At 38.5% G+C, this 16,257-nt stretch overlaps 2 protein-coding genes across 4 annotated transcripts in view; one reads left to right on the top strand and one right to left on the bottom strand.

The window, feature by feature from the left end:
• CENPP (centromere protein P) overlaps positions 1–16,257 on the bottom strand; it is a 165,746-nt gene that overhangs the window by 117,277 nt on the left and 32,212 nt on the right. The gene's annotated exons all lie outside the window — the stretch shown is intronic.
• On the top strand, positions 5–12,122 carry OMD (osteomodulin). Of its 2 annotated transcripts, XM_035106196.2 has the most exons (3): positions 5–286; positions 6,270–7,222; positions 10,061–12,122. In XM_035106196.2, exons 2-3 carry the CDS (start codon positions 6,292–6,294, stop codon positions 10,372–10,374), a joined length of 1,245 nt encoding a protein of 414 aa, XP_034962087.2. In that variant the 5' UTR covers positions 5–286; positions 6,270–6,291; the 3' UTR covers positions 10,375–12,122. The 2 variants fall into 2 exon arrangements, with proteins under 2 accessions (XP_034962087.2, XP_060127474.1); XM_060271491.1 differs by lacking the exon at positions 5–286 and having other exon boundaries at positions 6,176–7,222.

The following is a 16,257-nucleotide window of genomic DNA, read 5'->3' as shown; positions in this document are numbered from 1 at the left end:
GAAATTCCTGCCACACCTCAAACCAAACATTAGAGAAAGCAGGCTAAAGCCACATAATTTCACTAGGGTGAAAGTATACCCTTATTTGAATAAACTATTTTGTGCAACAAGCAGCATTTTAAGCTTCTCCGGAGCATTTTTGCAGTAAATGACATTTCATCGAGTACTCATACTCTGAACTAGATACTTCTTATATGGTGACTATGGATTTTAAGGAAAGCACCATCTGATACTTTCTAAATCTTGCTGCATATTCATTGGCTGAAAACTACCAAATAATTTTGAGGTAGGAAATTATTTGTTTTAAATACTTCTATCTTCTTATTGGTAATGTGTTTCAGATTATTATACAACCTTGTTAACCAATTATCATGCTCATTGATTATATACATTTGGCATATATCCAGTGTCATTTCAACTAATGATATTTGTCATGTAGTTTTATCCTTGGAAGCATCCAGTGATAGATACAACCTTTTGTTCAAATGTATACAGTTAGACATATTTATGTAAAAATATAAATAAATTACTCTGATTATTCACTAAATTCAGGAATTAACATTTGATGATCTCTTAAAATGTTCTTGGCCATGTTGCATAGATATAACAGAAAACAGGAATCTGGCAACCAGAAAATTATGTAATATTGCATAATCCCCAATAAACAGTTAACAGCCTGATCCAGTTCACTAACCACCACCACCACCCCAAAAAAAACCCTACATTCAATCTTTTGTCAGTCTACTTTGCTTAACTATTCCCCCTGCTCTGGGGAAAGGGTGATGTCAGTTCTGCTGTGCCTATGTAAAAAAATGGGGGAGGGGGAGGATCAATGCTTTTGGGATACAAGAAGGTAGTTCAGGTAGTGGTGAGATAGATGCCTCATCCTCTTATAACTATCAAAGCAACCCCATTCCACCAGTGCTGGCAAAATGTTGTGCCAGCATTTTATTACATCTTGGTGGGTTGGAAAGGCATGTTGAGTGGAGCTGTTTTAATTATTTATTTTTTACAGTTATATAAAACCTTTCCCTCCAAGGAAGTCAGGGTGGTGTACATGTTTTTCCCCTCCCCATCTTATCCTCACAGCAACCCTGTGAGATATGTTAGGCTGAGAGATAATGACCAACCCAAGGTGACCCATGAGCTTAATGGCCGAATGGGAATTTGAAGCCTGGTTTCCCATGTCATAGTCCGACACTCTTAACCAATACACCACACTGGCTATGTTTTACTAGACTAGCATCCCAGATGCTGTTTTAGTTGCAAAGTTGCATGCCCTTGTTTTCATTACTGCCACTTATGTGAGGATCAATGTATTAGTCTATTATTTAGGAGTAAGAGTAAGTTGATTGAAGTAAATAATTATTTTGACCTATTCAATCAATGTGACACAACTTTCAGTTGTTTTTCACATGCTAATAGAATCACTTCATTAACAAAAATGAATTCAACATCAGAAGAATTGAATAACAAATTAGGAAGCATGAGAACTGGGAAATATATGTCAACATTTAAAAGCTAATATTGTACAGCCAAATCTAGATAAGGAAAATATGAGATATGAGGAAGCTGGGCTTGAAACAAGGAAGAGTGTAGGCGAGTGGCCACTATAGTGCCAAAGTTTGAGAAGAAAGAAGTATCGTCTTCTTTTTGCACACAAAAAGTAAGCTTTTGGCCTCATTCTCTTCATTTTTGGAAGGGAAGGTATTTAAAGTGAAGTAGAAAAGACAAAGGGGAAAGTTGCTAAGGAGAAAAGAGAATACAGCCCTAAAGAAGAGTCCCTGGGGAACTGTGGTATATTGGATTTGTATGAAGAATGGAAGGCAGAGTGTTGTGTGACTATATTACGAAAAAGTTGTTTAATATGCTGGGAAGGATTTCACTAATAATGGTATCACAAAAAGTTGTAAGATCAGAGCCCTAGTAAATGCTATAGAAGTCTAGACAGCTTCTTTATAAAGAAATAATAATACAGATTATTTAGATTAGGATATCAATTTTCTCAAGTCACCTCAACAGCTGAATTAGGAAATGTTTTTTTCATTTTTAGCATTTGAGCTAGTACAGTAGACATTTACTTTGAAGACAGAATACAGTAAAATAAATATAGCTGAGATCCCAATATTGTCTTTAAAATGATTAAAAAAATATTTTTACTTATTTGATTTAATATCTTATCTTTTAATGTTGGAAGGGAACTAAGTAGTTTTGCATGTATTATTGACGTTTAGACAAAAAGCATGCTTTCATTTGCGAATGAAAACAACTAACTGCACACTATTGTACTTTTATATTTTTAACGCATAAAAACTTCTCAGCTTGACTTTAAATATACTGTATTACGAATTAGAATATCTAAGCATATTTCATAATTGAGATTGAATCCTGACAAGACAGAAGTACTGTTTTTGTGGGGGACAGGAGGCGGGCAGGTGTGGAGGATTCCCTGGTGCGCAGCTTGGGAGTCATTTTGGACTCACAGCTGTCCATGGAGGTCAATTCTGTGTCCAGGGCAGCTGTCTATCAGCTCCATCTGGTACACAGGCTGAGACCCTACCTGCCTGCAGACTGCCTCATCAGAGTGGTGCATGCTCTGGTTATCTCTCGCTTGGATTACTGCAATGCGCTCTATGTGGGGCTACCTTTGAAGGTGACCCGGAAACTACAACTAATCCAGAACGCGGCAGCTAGACTGGTGACAGGGAGTGGCCGCCGAGACCACATAACACCGGTCTTGAAAGACCTACATTGGCTCCCAGTACATTTCCGAGCACAATTCAAAGTGTTGGTGCTGACCTTTACAGCCCTAAACGGCCTCGGTCCAGTATACCTGAAGGAGCGTCTTGACCCCCATCATTCTGCCCGGACACTGAGGTCCAGCGCTGAGGGCCTTCTGGTGGTTCCCTCACTGCGAGAAGCAAAGCTACAGGGAACCAGGCAGAGGGCCTTCTCGGTAGTGGCACCCGCCCTGTGGAACACCCTCCCATCAGAGGTCAGAGAGATAAACAACTACCAGTACCTGACATTTAGGAAATACCTAAAGGCAGCCCTGTTTAGGGAAGTTTTTAATCTGTGATAGTTGATGCATTTTAATGTTTGTCGGAAGCCGCCCAGAGTGGCAGGGGAAGCCCAGCCAGATGGGCGGGGTATAAATATATTATTATTATTATTATTATTATTATTATTATTATTATTATTATTTAATACTGGTACTATTGCAATATCAGATCATATTCCTGTTTCTTGGCCCATTTTATTTTTGTGTAATGTCTCCTCTTGAATTAACTAGAAACTGAATATTAGATACTTTTTTGCTCTATTTACAAGTAGCAAGGCATGAATTTTCTAATGTTAGGGACATCAATTCAGCAGTAGCTGTATATCAGACTTTATGGGATGGGCTCAGCTATAGAAAGAAGAAAACCATAAGAGAATTGATTTACAACATACAGTAATCCTATACATGACTATTCAAAAGTTGAATCAAATGGATTTATCCCAGCTAAGTGGGTTTAGGACTGCTGCCCTAATGTTCTGTGCCAGACCTACTCTTGATCTCTGGGGATATTTAAGTAAACTAAAAACCACATTTAACTCTTTCCATATCTTGCAGAAGTGATTTCTCTTAGAATTTTGCTGACCAATATTGTGGGAAGTTAGGGATAAAAAGAGTAAATTACTGGTACAGTACATCAACTGATGCAACCTAAAAACATGAATCATATACTAAATGTTAAAGCTTCAAGTAATATTATTGATAGGATAAGATTTCCCTTGGTTAGAATCCAAACACTTCTCCGCATCTCTTGTAAATGTCCTGTTCATGGGCAAGATGACTGAGATGGTCATGTAGAGTCAGCTTCAGACGTGCTTGGAGGAAGCAGTTTATTTTGGTAAAATGTGGGTTAAACAAGGTAACTGTTAGGTGGATTTGTAGCTCCTTGACTGACCGAACCCAAAGAGTAATCATTAATGATTCCTCATCATCCTGGAAGAAAGTGACAAGTGGGGTGCCGCAGGGTTCTGTCCCGGGCCCATAGTTGTTCAACGTCTTTATAAATCACTTGGATGAAGGAATTGAGGGTATGCTCATCAAATTTGCCAATGACACCAAACTGGGAAGGGTAGCTAATGCCACAGAGGACAAAATCAGAATTAAAAATGATCTTAACAGATTACGGAACTTAGGCAGGAAGAACCAGATGCACAAATATAGGATGAGGGACACCTGGCTTATTAGTAGTATATGTGAAAATGATCTAGGGGTATTGGTGGACCACAAGCTTAACATGAGTCAACAGTGTGATGCAGCAGCAAAAAAAGCTAATGTTATTCTAGGCCGCATCAACAGAAGTATAGGGTCCAGATCAAGGGAAGTAATAGTACCACTCTATTCTGCCTTGGTCAGACCACGCCTAGAATACTGTGTCCAATTCTGGGCACCACGATTTAATGAGGATGTTGACAAGATGAAGCGTGTGCAGAGGAGGGCAACCAAGATGATCAAGGGTCTAGAAACTAAGCCTTACGAGGAACACTTGAAGGAACTGGGCATGTTTGGTCTGGAAAAGAGGAGACTAAGAGGAGATATGATTGCCATCTTCAAATATCTTAAGGGCTGTCACATGGAAGAGGGAGCATGCTTGTTTTCTCCTGCTCTGGAGGGTAGGACTTGAGGGGATGGCTTCAAGTTACATAAAAGGAGATTCTGACTAAACATTTCCCCAAATTCCCAGAGTTTCATTAGCCTGTTTTCCTCCTCACTCCGAGTATTCTAACAATTGTGTACATTCATAATTACATTTTATAGGTATGTACTTTGGGCATTGATAAACAGGTAGTAAAGGAACCCAAGAAAACATAAATATTTCCCTGGACCTCTGTTTCCTTTATCCACTCTTTCCACAGATGCCTCTCTCAGATTAAGCAGTGGGTGAGCAGCAGGAAACTTTAATTAATATATTCTGACCCCCTGCTTCCCAGCACTGCCTCTGAACTCTCTGACCTAAGCTTCCCTAGTTCCTGGGATCTCTTCCAAATCATTTTCTAATCCTCAACCTATCACTTCTGTCTCTATAGCTGGAGTGAAATTTTAATCCAAACCCACAACTTTCCCTTCCACCACAGAAGCTAAACTATGAATATTCCTTTCCTTGCCATCACTTTAGTGCTTGAGCTGTTGAGAAACAAGTGGAAATAAATGCCATTTGACAGCTATGCCTGTATATTTCTCTTAGAACTTTATTCCGAAACCAAACTACATTAAATTTCTGAGGCAGTCAATAATTTTTATATGGCATCTTTTCAGAAGACCTGTCATATAGCTGGGTTACATCAACTGTGTTTATACTGCCAGCAAGTCACAAAACTTCCTTAAATGATCTTTTGCTACAACCTTCCTTCCTTTCCACTGGACACCACAAAATATAGGTTGTAGTAATGTATTTCTCCCCTATTCTTTAGCTTACTCTTTCATCTGCTCAGTAGCTGTATATGTTTTACATTTTAAATAGATGTGCAGCATGCTATCGAACATTGAAATGTAAAAAAACAAAAAAATTATTTAAAAACTGGTGGCAAAAGAAAAAAGTTTCAGAATATATCCTTATCTATGAACTTCCCCAACACAGAACATGACTTACAAACCTCTAGTCTCATACACTTACATACTAAAGTAATGTACCGTATTTAATATATATGTCAGGATACCGACAACCAAATACTTATTGTGCCAACAAAAATGTTTAGGAAGGGAAATAACAAACATTTTATGTCAGCAAATCCTTTCCTCATACTGCAGGGGCAAGGTACCTGAAAGAAAAGGGCCAACACAAGCAATGGAGTGATCTGCAAGAGCAGGCAATTAAAATGTCAAATTAATGCACTTTTGAGTATATTTTGATTTATTTATTTTTGCTGTAAAGAGTTCATGTATTATCATCAACAGTTCTTAGGTTTGCAGTTGACCTCTGAATTATCTGGAAGACTTGAAAATAGTTGCTAGTTAAGAGGTAGCAGATCTCTTTAATACTTAGCTAAAAGTAGTTGAAAAACATTTCAACTATTTTATAATAATTTACCAAGAAATGTTCTGATTCAAACCATACAGTAAACAGTATTTTAGCCCCAAGCCTAAAGTATGTTTGTAGTCTCAAAATGGTACAATGGTTAATTCTCAGACAAAACAATATTAAAAAATGACAACATAATTTTGCCAATTACACAACAGTTTTATTAATACATTTTGTTTTGTTTTGTTTCCACAGGATATCAGATCAGAACTTGAATATGGGAATCCTGAGTCAACTGTTAACTATCACTCTCCTCTTGGGAGTCTCAGTGTTCTGTCAATATGACTATGAGGATGACTATGATAATGAAATGGATAATGAATATCCATCCATTTTTCATCATATTCCTAGCATAGAATACGCCATTCCTTATCCCAGCACACCTGCTCAGTGTGCCAAAGAATGCTTTTGTCCACCAACTTTCCCACTAACAATGTACTGTGATAATCGTAAACTTCAAACTATACCAAGAATTCCCAGTCACATCCAACAACTCTATCTACAGAATAACGACATTGAAGCTGTGCCTGTGGAATCCTTTGTTAATGCTACTGCCCTGAAAGAAATTAACCTCAGCCACAACAAAATTAAGTCTCACATGATTGACACAGGTGTCTTTGGCAAACTTTCAAATCTAGTACAACTCCATTTAGAACACAATCTGCTGGAAGAAATTCCATCCCCTCTACCTAGAAGCTTAGAACGATTGCTCCTGGGTTTCAATCAGATTACCAGGTTGCCCAGCAAAGACCTAGAAGGTTTAGTAAACGTGACTATGCTTGACCTCTGCAATAACCACCTTGAAGATTCTCAACTGAAACAAACACATTTTTCAAAGATGAAAAACCTAATGCAGATCAACCTCTGCAGCAACAGACTTCAATCAATGCCTCCAGATCTACCATTTTCACTTATGCATCTTTCCCTTGAAAATAACTCAATTTCTCTCATTCCAGATAATTATTTCCAGAAACTTCCAAAGCTTACTGCTCTAAGAATGACACACAACAATCTGCATGAAGTTCCTTATAATGCTTTTAACCTTTCTAATCTTGTGGAACTCAATCTTGGGCACAATAAACTGAAGCAAGTATTCTACATTCCAAGAACCCTGCAGCATTTGTACATAGAAGACAATGACATGGAAGGTTGGTTGAATTACTATTTTAAAGCGTTACTTCTGTAATGCTATCCTTTGTTTTCAATGATCTAGCCCAGGGGTCCCCAAACTAAGGCCCGGTACGGGAATCAGAATGTTTTTACATGAGTAGAATGTGTCATTTTATTTAAATGCATCTCTGGGTTATTTGTGGGGCCTGCCTGGTGTTTTTACATGAATAGAATGTGTCCTTTTATTTAAAATGCATCTCTGGGTTATTTGTGGGGCATAGGAATTCGTTCATATTTCCCCCCCAAAAAATATAGTCCAGCCCCAAGGTCTGAGGGACAGTGGATCGGCCCCCTGCTGAAAAAGTTTGCTAACCCCTGATCTAGCCTCTGTAAAGTTAATATTAGTTTTTAATCATTCTTTATACTGTTAGCTATGCATGGTGACAGAGAAGTTAGAGCATAAAAGGTGGAATATCTACCCTATTCTTCTAAAATATTTTTCCAGGAAGTTAGAGCAAGGCAATGTAATATGAAAAAATGTAATTTTTTTTAAAAGTGCTAAGAGGAAGGCATGTTTGGCAAACCCTCACTATGATCAACTCCTGCCCAAAGACCTCTGTCCCCACTGTGGTATGGATCCAGAAGTGGCCTCCACAGTCACTTACGGACTCACGGTTAAGAACATGTTCATGGAACACAATCTTACTCGGCTACGAGTGATTGCCAAAGAAGAAGAAATTTCCTATATGCAGTAAACAAAATAAATAAGTCAATAGATGTAGACCAATACAAGTTTCTCATGGTCTCTCAGACGGTTGTGTAAGACTAAGGTAGATGGGTAGAATGAAACAAATGAGAAACTGGAACACTTCCATGGTTTAAAAAATAAAGTATGAACTGAAAACCAGTCTTTCCAGCAGCTCTGGTTTCTGTCTTTGGTTGAGTTGATTAAAGCTAAAGTTTGAGTGGGTAAATTATTATTATTATTTCCACTTACTAGTTGCTTCTTCTTTACAAAAGTAAATAAAAATCATGACAAGACAGAAGTAATATTAGTAAAGAAATCTGATTCTTTGCTAGAGATAGGCTTGCTAGTAATCACTGGGCTATCTAACCCTATCAGACCAAGCATATAACTTAGTTCTCCTGAACCTAGTTTTAGTCCTATATAAGCAGGGGTCTTTAATAAAACACTTCATCCGATACACTAGCAGGAGCTCATCTTCTGATGGGCCTAAGATCATATCAGCCAGAACTGCAGCCCTTGCAGTGGATTACAGAGTTGTTAAAGGTGCACGTGTTGAGATTTAGGTCTGTATGTATCAAATAGGACATTGTTTCATGTATGAGTTGCCTTGGCTCAAGGTAAAAAAGATTAGTAATTTTTGCTGGTATTGCTGAGGCTCCCCCAGAAGAATTTCACCAATGTTCCTTCTGTTGTTTTAAAAGAAATGTATTTGTTCAGCCTCAAGTAGAAATAACTTGAACAGCATGTAGATGAAGGATCAGGTGAGGACATAAGAGGATTGCACAGACTTCCCATTTCTTGCAATGTCTTCATGTGCTCCCATCTGCAACATTGACAGGGGTAATGACTCTATTGGTACCTGCAGGGATCCACCAGATCTGTGATCAGACAGTATACAGCAGCTGTCTAAGCTATTTTTAAAGTTGCTTTTTTAGTATTCATTGAGAATTTTAATTATTATTGGATTGTCTTATGGATGTTCTAATATTGTCTAGCAACTAGAATGAAAGATGGCATCTTATTGTCAGCATATGTGAGAAAGATTAATTTTATCTTATTTTATGTGAAAGTTTGAATATCCATTTGAGACAATACTGTACTGCAGCAAAGACACAGGGGAAAAAGACAAAATTCTTACTTCATCACCCACATAGCAGGTTGCAAACCTCACAACCTTTATGGCATCTGTTTGAAGTTATTTCTGCATGGGTTGTAATGAAGAAAGCAACATGTCATGTGAGTTGTCATGATTGCAAGGTAAGACTCCACTCAGCCAACCCTGGTGAAAAATGAAAGGGAGGGGGAAGCAGCAGTCCATATAACTTATTATTCTACAAGCTTCCTCACCTGCTTAGCACAGATACCCATTACTCCCAAGATTCTCATATTCCCAAATTGATTCAACTCAGACTCCATGCAAAACCATAGTTTGCACCAGTCATAGTTGAAAATATAAAGTACATTGTGACCTCTAATATACAACCAACCAACCATGTCTAGAACTGCTTAATTGCTTTCATTTAACACCTTTGCATTCTGTCTTATAATACATCCATGGTGCAATCTCTTTCATTACTACCAGCTCCAGTTATACAATGTTACTTCTTAGTTAAATCGCAGGTGGGAACGGGGAGTCACAAAAGCTTGAAAGCAAAGGTTCCTACAATATATAAGATTAAAAACCTCACAGAATTAGATGTTACACTTCTTAAAAAACAAACAAAAGTTGCAGTGTGATTCTATACATATCTTCTGAGAATTAAGTCCCACCATGTTCAATGGGGCTTACTCCCAGGAAAGTGGATACATAATTGTAGCTTTATATTGTTAAAGTGAAGAAGTGGTTTCATCTTAACTAGTCTGGCATAACTAATCATACAGTTCTATACATTTCTACTCAGAGGTAAACATCACTGACATCAATGGAACTTGCAGAATGTATCAATGTATAAGAATCCACTCTTAGCAGTAAAAGCATCTTTTGACTACAGAAGGAAGAAAATCAGCTCCTTTTAAAGCATTCCTTGGTTGGATTATATTGAGTACCATTTTTGCTTCTATGATAGCAAATCAGCATTTTAGAATTAATAGTTCCACCTTTTTAACACATTGCTTAATTTTTTTACAGTCATCAATGTTACCTTAATGTGTCCTACTATTGATCCACTGAACCTCAATCACTTAACCTACTTACGAGTGGAACACAACAAGCTCACCACTCCAATAAGTACATATGCCTTCTTCTGCTTTCCACATATACGCAGTATTTATTATGGTGAACAAAAAATTGGTGCCAACCAGCAAACACAGCTGAGAACGCCAGTGTTCCAAAGATATTTAACACCAGAAGAGTATGAAGAAGCAGAAGATCACGAAGAACAAGATCATGATCACAATCAAAGGGAAAGGGATGATGATTACTTTGACCCTTATGTGTATTAAGAGGTTATAAGGTATAGTAGTATTATTAAAATTTATTTTCTTATAAATAGAGAAGATACTCATTTAAAAAGCAAAAATCATTCTGAAAATGCAAAATATTTGTGAGACTTGTGAAGCAGATAAATTTTATTTATCAAATTTCAATCTACAATGAAAAAGTACTTCCCATATTTTCAAACCATACAATTTTAGAACAGAAAAAGATTCTAAATATCTTACCTACCCAATTAGAAAATTTCAACTATATATACAAACACATAGTATCAACTTTGCTTGTGTGATATATTTCTAGCTACAGATATCATTGAACTTACTGTCTGCATTATGGAATAATGACATTCTCAAATGAGAATATAATTTTTCCTAGGTATGCAAATTATATAGTACAAGTTAAAAGCATGGTCACAATCCTAGGGAGGCCAATGTAAAATTCATCACTGATGTAAAAGGATTCGGACTGTAAGAAAATGTTAGGATTCCATTAATATGAGAACCAGCAACAATCAAATAATTAAAAGTCCACAATTACAACAGGTTTGGCCAGAATTCAAATTTTGCTGCTTTATAAATATTTTAAAATTCAAATATATGCTCAGAAAAGCATACTGCAACAATAGTCAGTTGAAAAAGAAGGCTATTAGAAACGTGCTTCTAGTGTAAGTTTTCTATAGGGTGCTTAGTGCATTTAAACTGGATCTAAGATTTAATCTTCACCAGTGTTCACCAACATTCAAATGTTTAATATGGAAATACAAATACAAAACCAGAACTAGTTTACATTCAATTCAGTGACAATACCGGTCAATTAGAAGAGCAGAGTTGTCTTTTTATGAAGCATCTGGTAATTCTTTTACTCTGCTGGGTGTTTCCTATGGTTTAATATCAGGCATCCCCAAACTGCGGCCCTCCAGATGTTTTGGCCTACAACTCCCATGATCCCTAGCTAACAGAACCAGTGGTCAGAGATGATGGGAATTGTAGTCCAAAACATCTGGAGGGCCGAAGTTTGGGGATGCCTGGTTTAATATTATCTAACCAGTCTCAGAGGGCCCTTGGGCTTGCAAGCTACCCTTGCTCCCATCTCCTCCTCTTTGCACAGCCAAGAGGAGGAGTTCTGTCAGTTTACTTTCAGTTTCAATGATCTCAAATTTAGTTTAATGTGCAAACTAAGAATCCTGGTTTAAATAAGCAGTTAAGCAGGGCAGCTTCATAACCCATGGTTTCACATTTGCTTGTTTAGCAATTAACATTTTTTTGTTTTGAACCAGGATCTGTTGCAAATGGAAGAGGCTTTTCTGGGGTTTGCTGGTGGCTCATCCATGGTGCTAAACCATAGACTTTCACCATGGTTTAGCATTACAGGTGAACCAACCAAGCATTTGCTCTTTGTACATACGGTAACTTTGTAACAGACAAGTAATTATGCAAACCTGATGTTTGTCAGCAATACACATACTGTAGACTGAATTATATAAGCAGCTAGATTGTAACTATGTAATGTTTAGTTAGCTATATATCTAAGCATTTACAAATAAATGTACAATATACTTTAAAATGTAACAGATTTCTTCTAGCAGATTATCTAAATAAAGTTATCAGTAAAAACTGATGCACTGAAAATGTGACTTTTTAAATTTATTTTGCCCCCCTCCCCATGGGGAAAAAGCTTTATTATGTTTTTATAAATAAATTCTGTTCCTGACACTGCACCGAAGTACTTGAGAAGCAATACCATTTCTGAAGAAGAGGTTGCTCAGCATTTAACAGATGTTTTGTATTCTTAGGGATTACTTATAATATATTAACATTCCAATGTAATACATATTCAGTTTCCTTTCTTTTATTGCTTTCTAAAGCTCTGAATTGCAAAAACAAAAAGATACTCAATAGGGAAAACTTCAATAGATGTACTACAGAGCTAATAACAAAGTTCATTTAATTTTATTTATTTTCAATGTATATATCTTTATTCTTTTAAAATAAATACATTTATAGAATGGAACAGGGAGAAAAAGCAACAAATATACAAACAAACAAACAATAAAAAGAAACAAACAAATAACAACAATATCAGAACCAGCAAAATTAATATAACATATATCATTTATACACCCAAGAATGCAAATAATTTTAAAACTTGTAAAGAAAAAAGTTAAAAATGACTTCCAATTAGTCTCACTGTACTTTGTCTATTGATTACCTTATACCGCACAGTTACATATTTCTTGTATAGTTTCTTTATACATGCCTACGAACTTATATTTATACAATACAAGGGTCAGCCTAGTTCTGCCAAAAGGTTTCCTTTTATAACATAATTTTTTTAGTATTCTTTAAAAATTCTCCACTCCTTATACCGGTAGACTTTTTGTTTTGTTTGTCCTCTTATCCTTCCTGTCACCTTTGCTAGCTGCAGGTATTCTACCATTAAATAAAAAATTCCTTCCAGTAGCACCTTAGAGACCAATTAACTTTGTCATAGGTATGAGCTTTCGTGTGCATGCACACTTCTTCAGATACACTGAAACAGAAGTCACCAGACCCTTATGTATAGTCAGAAGGTGGGGAGGGGTATTACTCAGAAGGGTGGTGGGAATGGGTGATTGGCTGATAGGAGTGGTAAACCTGTTGACGGCTGTTAATGACTGCAATTGGTCTTGCAGGAGAAAGCAAGGGGTGAGATGGCATAAGAAAGCTTTATCATGTATAATGAGATAAGAATGCAATGTCCTTATTCAGACCAGGTCTCTCCATGGTTTTAAGCTTGGTAATGAGTTGCAATTCAGCAACTTCTCTTTCCAGTCTGTTTCTGAAATTTTCTCAAGCTCTGGGAGGAAGACCTTTCATTGCCTACAGACAGCCACCCAATCTTAAACAACTCCTCACCCACAATACCACCACCAGACTTAACATGGACACTGGTACCAGAGCCTGTAATAAACCCAGATGCCAACTTTGCTGCCACATACACCCGGACAACACCATTACTGGCCCCAACAACATCAAACATACCATCTCAGGATTATTTAACTGCTCATCTTCTAACACTGTGTATGCCATCAAATGCCAACAGTGCCCTTCAGCTCTCTATATTGGACAAACAGGCCAAACCCTATGCCAAAGGATGAATGGACATAAATCTGACATCAGGAATCACAAGACAGAGAAACCAGTAGGAGAGACCTGGTCTGAATAAGGACATTGGATTCTTATCTCAAATAACAAATAACAAATAGCACCACACCTTCTAGCTGCTCCAAACAGCTAAAATTGGGTTTTATTAAGAAAAAAGTGCCAGGAAGCCTTCAGGCCACCTTATTTTTTAAAAAAACCAAGTAGGAACAGATCATGTTCAGAAAGGTTCATGGGCTTCTAATCTATTCTGCATATATATATACATTACAGTCAAAGCATGTTTTGCCAGATGTGGTCACAGGAAGTTTGCTACAAAGTGTGGAATAAACTGAAGTCTTTTCCTCTACCTTTGACCAGCTCATTTGCCTGTGCCCATAACCTATCTTTTGCGGTGCTGCATCACTTAGTATTGACCAATTCATACTGCACATGGCAACAGTATTTTTTGAAAAAATGGCATGCCTTTATTAAAAAATAACAACCCATTAAGACATATGAAATAGAATGAATTTTTAAAAGAGAAAAAGGAAAGTACAAAATAAAGGCTTCACAACTATTACCTCATAACTTTGAAGTACCTTCTTAAGAGACTACAAAGTATTTGACTTATATACTCTAGGGTGCACTGTGCTGAACACTGCAATATCAACAAATGTTGTGGATACACTATTCCCATGGAGTGGATTCAGTATTTAAGGTGGCAGGCGAGGAAATAGTAGTCCAGCAATGTAGGAAGAACACCAAAGTGGTTCCCTTCTCATTATACAGACCACTACAATTAGTGTCCTGTATAACATGCGCCTCCTCCGGCTCGGAAGTGCGCCAGAAATAACACTTGCGCATGTGCACAAGCTATTTCCGACGTTCCAGTGACCCAAAAATGGGCAGCTGCGCTGCGCTCTTAAGAGTAGGCAGCGACAGCAGGCGTTGCCGGGGGCCACATAAAAGAGCCTCGTGGGCCGCATCCGGCCCGCGGGCCTTAGTTTGGGAAAACCTGCTGTATTGTGTTTGTAATATTCGATTGTGAGCCGCCCAGAATCGCTGAGGAAACCCAGCCAGATGGGCGGGGGTATAAATAACAAATTATTATTATTACATTATATTTCCTTGTGATTTACCAGGGAAGCCAATCTGGATCAGAGCACAGGTCAATCTAGTACAGCATTCTATCTCTAGTGACTACCAATGAGATGCCTCTGGGAAGCTCACAAGGTAGCAGCTCTCCCTTGCTGTTAGCATTTTGTAATCATCACTATTTTAACCTGAAGTAAGGGACGCTGGTGGCGCTGTGGGTTGAACCCCAGAGCCTAGGGCTTGCCGATCAGAAGGTCGGCAGTTCGAATCCCTGCGACGGGATGAGCTCCCGTTGCTCAGTCCCAGCTCCTGCCAACCTAGCAGTTCGAAAGCACGTCAAAGTGCAAGTAGATAAATAGGCACCGCTACAGCGGGAAAGTAAACACGTTTCCATGTGCTTCTCTGGTTCGCCATAAGCAGCTTTGTCATGCTGGTCACATGGCCTGGAAGCTGTACGCTGGCTCCCTCGGCCAATAACACGAGATGAGCGCCGCAACCTCAGAGTCGGTCACAACTGGACCTAATGGTCAGGGGTCCCTTTACCTTTACCTTAAGGGTGAAATATTATTAATCATCAGTTATGAAGCACCTAGGGACGCGGGTGGCCCTATGGTCTAAACCACAGAGCCTAGGGCTTGCCGATCAGGAGGTCGACGGTTCAAATCCCCGCGACAGGGTGAGCTCCCGTTGCTTGGTCCCTGCTCCTGCCAACCTAGCAGTTCGAAAGCACATCAAAGTGCAAGTAGATAAATAGGTACCCCTCCAGCAGGAAGGTAAACAGCGTTTCCGTGTGCTGCTCTGGTTCGCCAGAAGCGACTTAGTCATGCTGGCCACATGACCCGTAAGCTGTACACCAGCTCCCTCAGCCAGTAAAGCGAGATGAGAGCCACAATCCCAGAGTCGTTCACGACTGTAACTTTACCTTAATGAAGCACCTACATTTTTAAAACAGCTAAAAGGTGGGGGGCAGCCTGTCCCCGCCTGCAGGTATGCAAATTAAAAGACATGACACAAAAAGGATAGGGAAAGAAGTCTCAGACAAGCAAACTGGGGGCTCTTAGTCACATAGCTGTTGTTATGACGACCAGTATAAATGCAAACAGTTCGGGGAAGGAAGGAGCCAAATGGCACCTGGTCTTTCAGCCAAGCAACAGCTGCATCTTTCCATGTCTCAACTATGAAACTAGAAGCAAGATGCTAAGAGGGCACAAAAGCTACAGGCCAAAGAGATGGATCTACAAGTAGACAACATGTGGTGCTCCAGATACTTTTGAACTCCAACTCCCATTAGCCCCAGTCAGCATTACCAACAGTAAGAGTTAAAGGCGGGAGTTGTAGTCCCACAACATATGAAGAACACCACAGCGGTTACTCTGCAAATTAAAAAAGTGTTTCCCAAATTTTCAATAAAAATAGAGACAAATTATACACTTATTTTTAAAGTGCGTAAGAATAATACAAGGAGGTATTTAGGTTTATCGCGCATGAGCAGCTACAACATACTGTGCCACACAGAGGTGGTACCGGTATCTACTGTCAGATGAATTCTCTGTACACTAGTTGCTGGGAATCACAAATGAGGAGAGGACTATTGCATTCAGATCCTGCTTGGGGGCTTCACATAAGCATCTAGCTGGCTTGTGTGGGAATTGGATGCTGGATCTGAGTGGGCAG

The sequence above is a fragment of the Zootoca vivipara genome, chromosome 2 (genome assembly GCF_963506605.1).
Source record: "Zootoca vivipara chromosome 2, rZooViv1.1, whole genome shotgun sequence".
Lineage (NCBI taxonomy): Eukaryota > Metazoa > Chordata > Lepidosauria > Squamata > Lacertidae > Zootoca > Zootoca vivipara.
This window is presented reverse-complemented; position numbering and strand designations above follow the sequence as displayed.

Coding starts and splice junctions, on each gene's coding strand:
- OMD (XM_035106196.2), top strand. CDS start 6,292: ATGGGAATCCTGAGTCAACTGTTAACTATCACTCTCCTCTTGGGAGTC. Junction 7,223..10,060: donor AGAAGACAATGACATGGAAG/GTTGGTTGAATT, acceptor ATTTTTTTACAG/TCATCAATGTTACCTTAATG.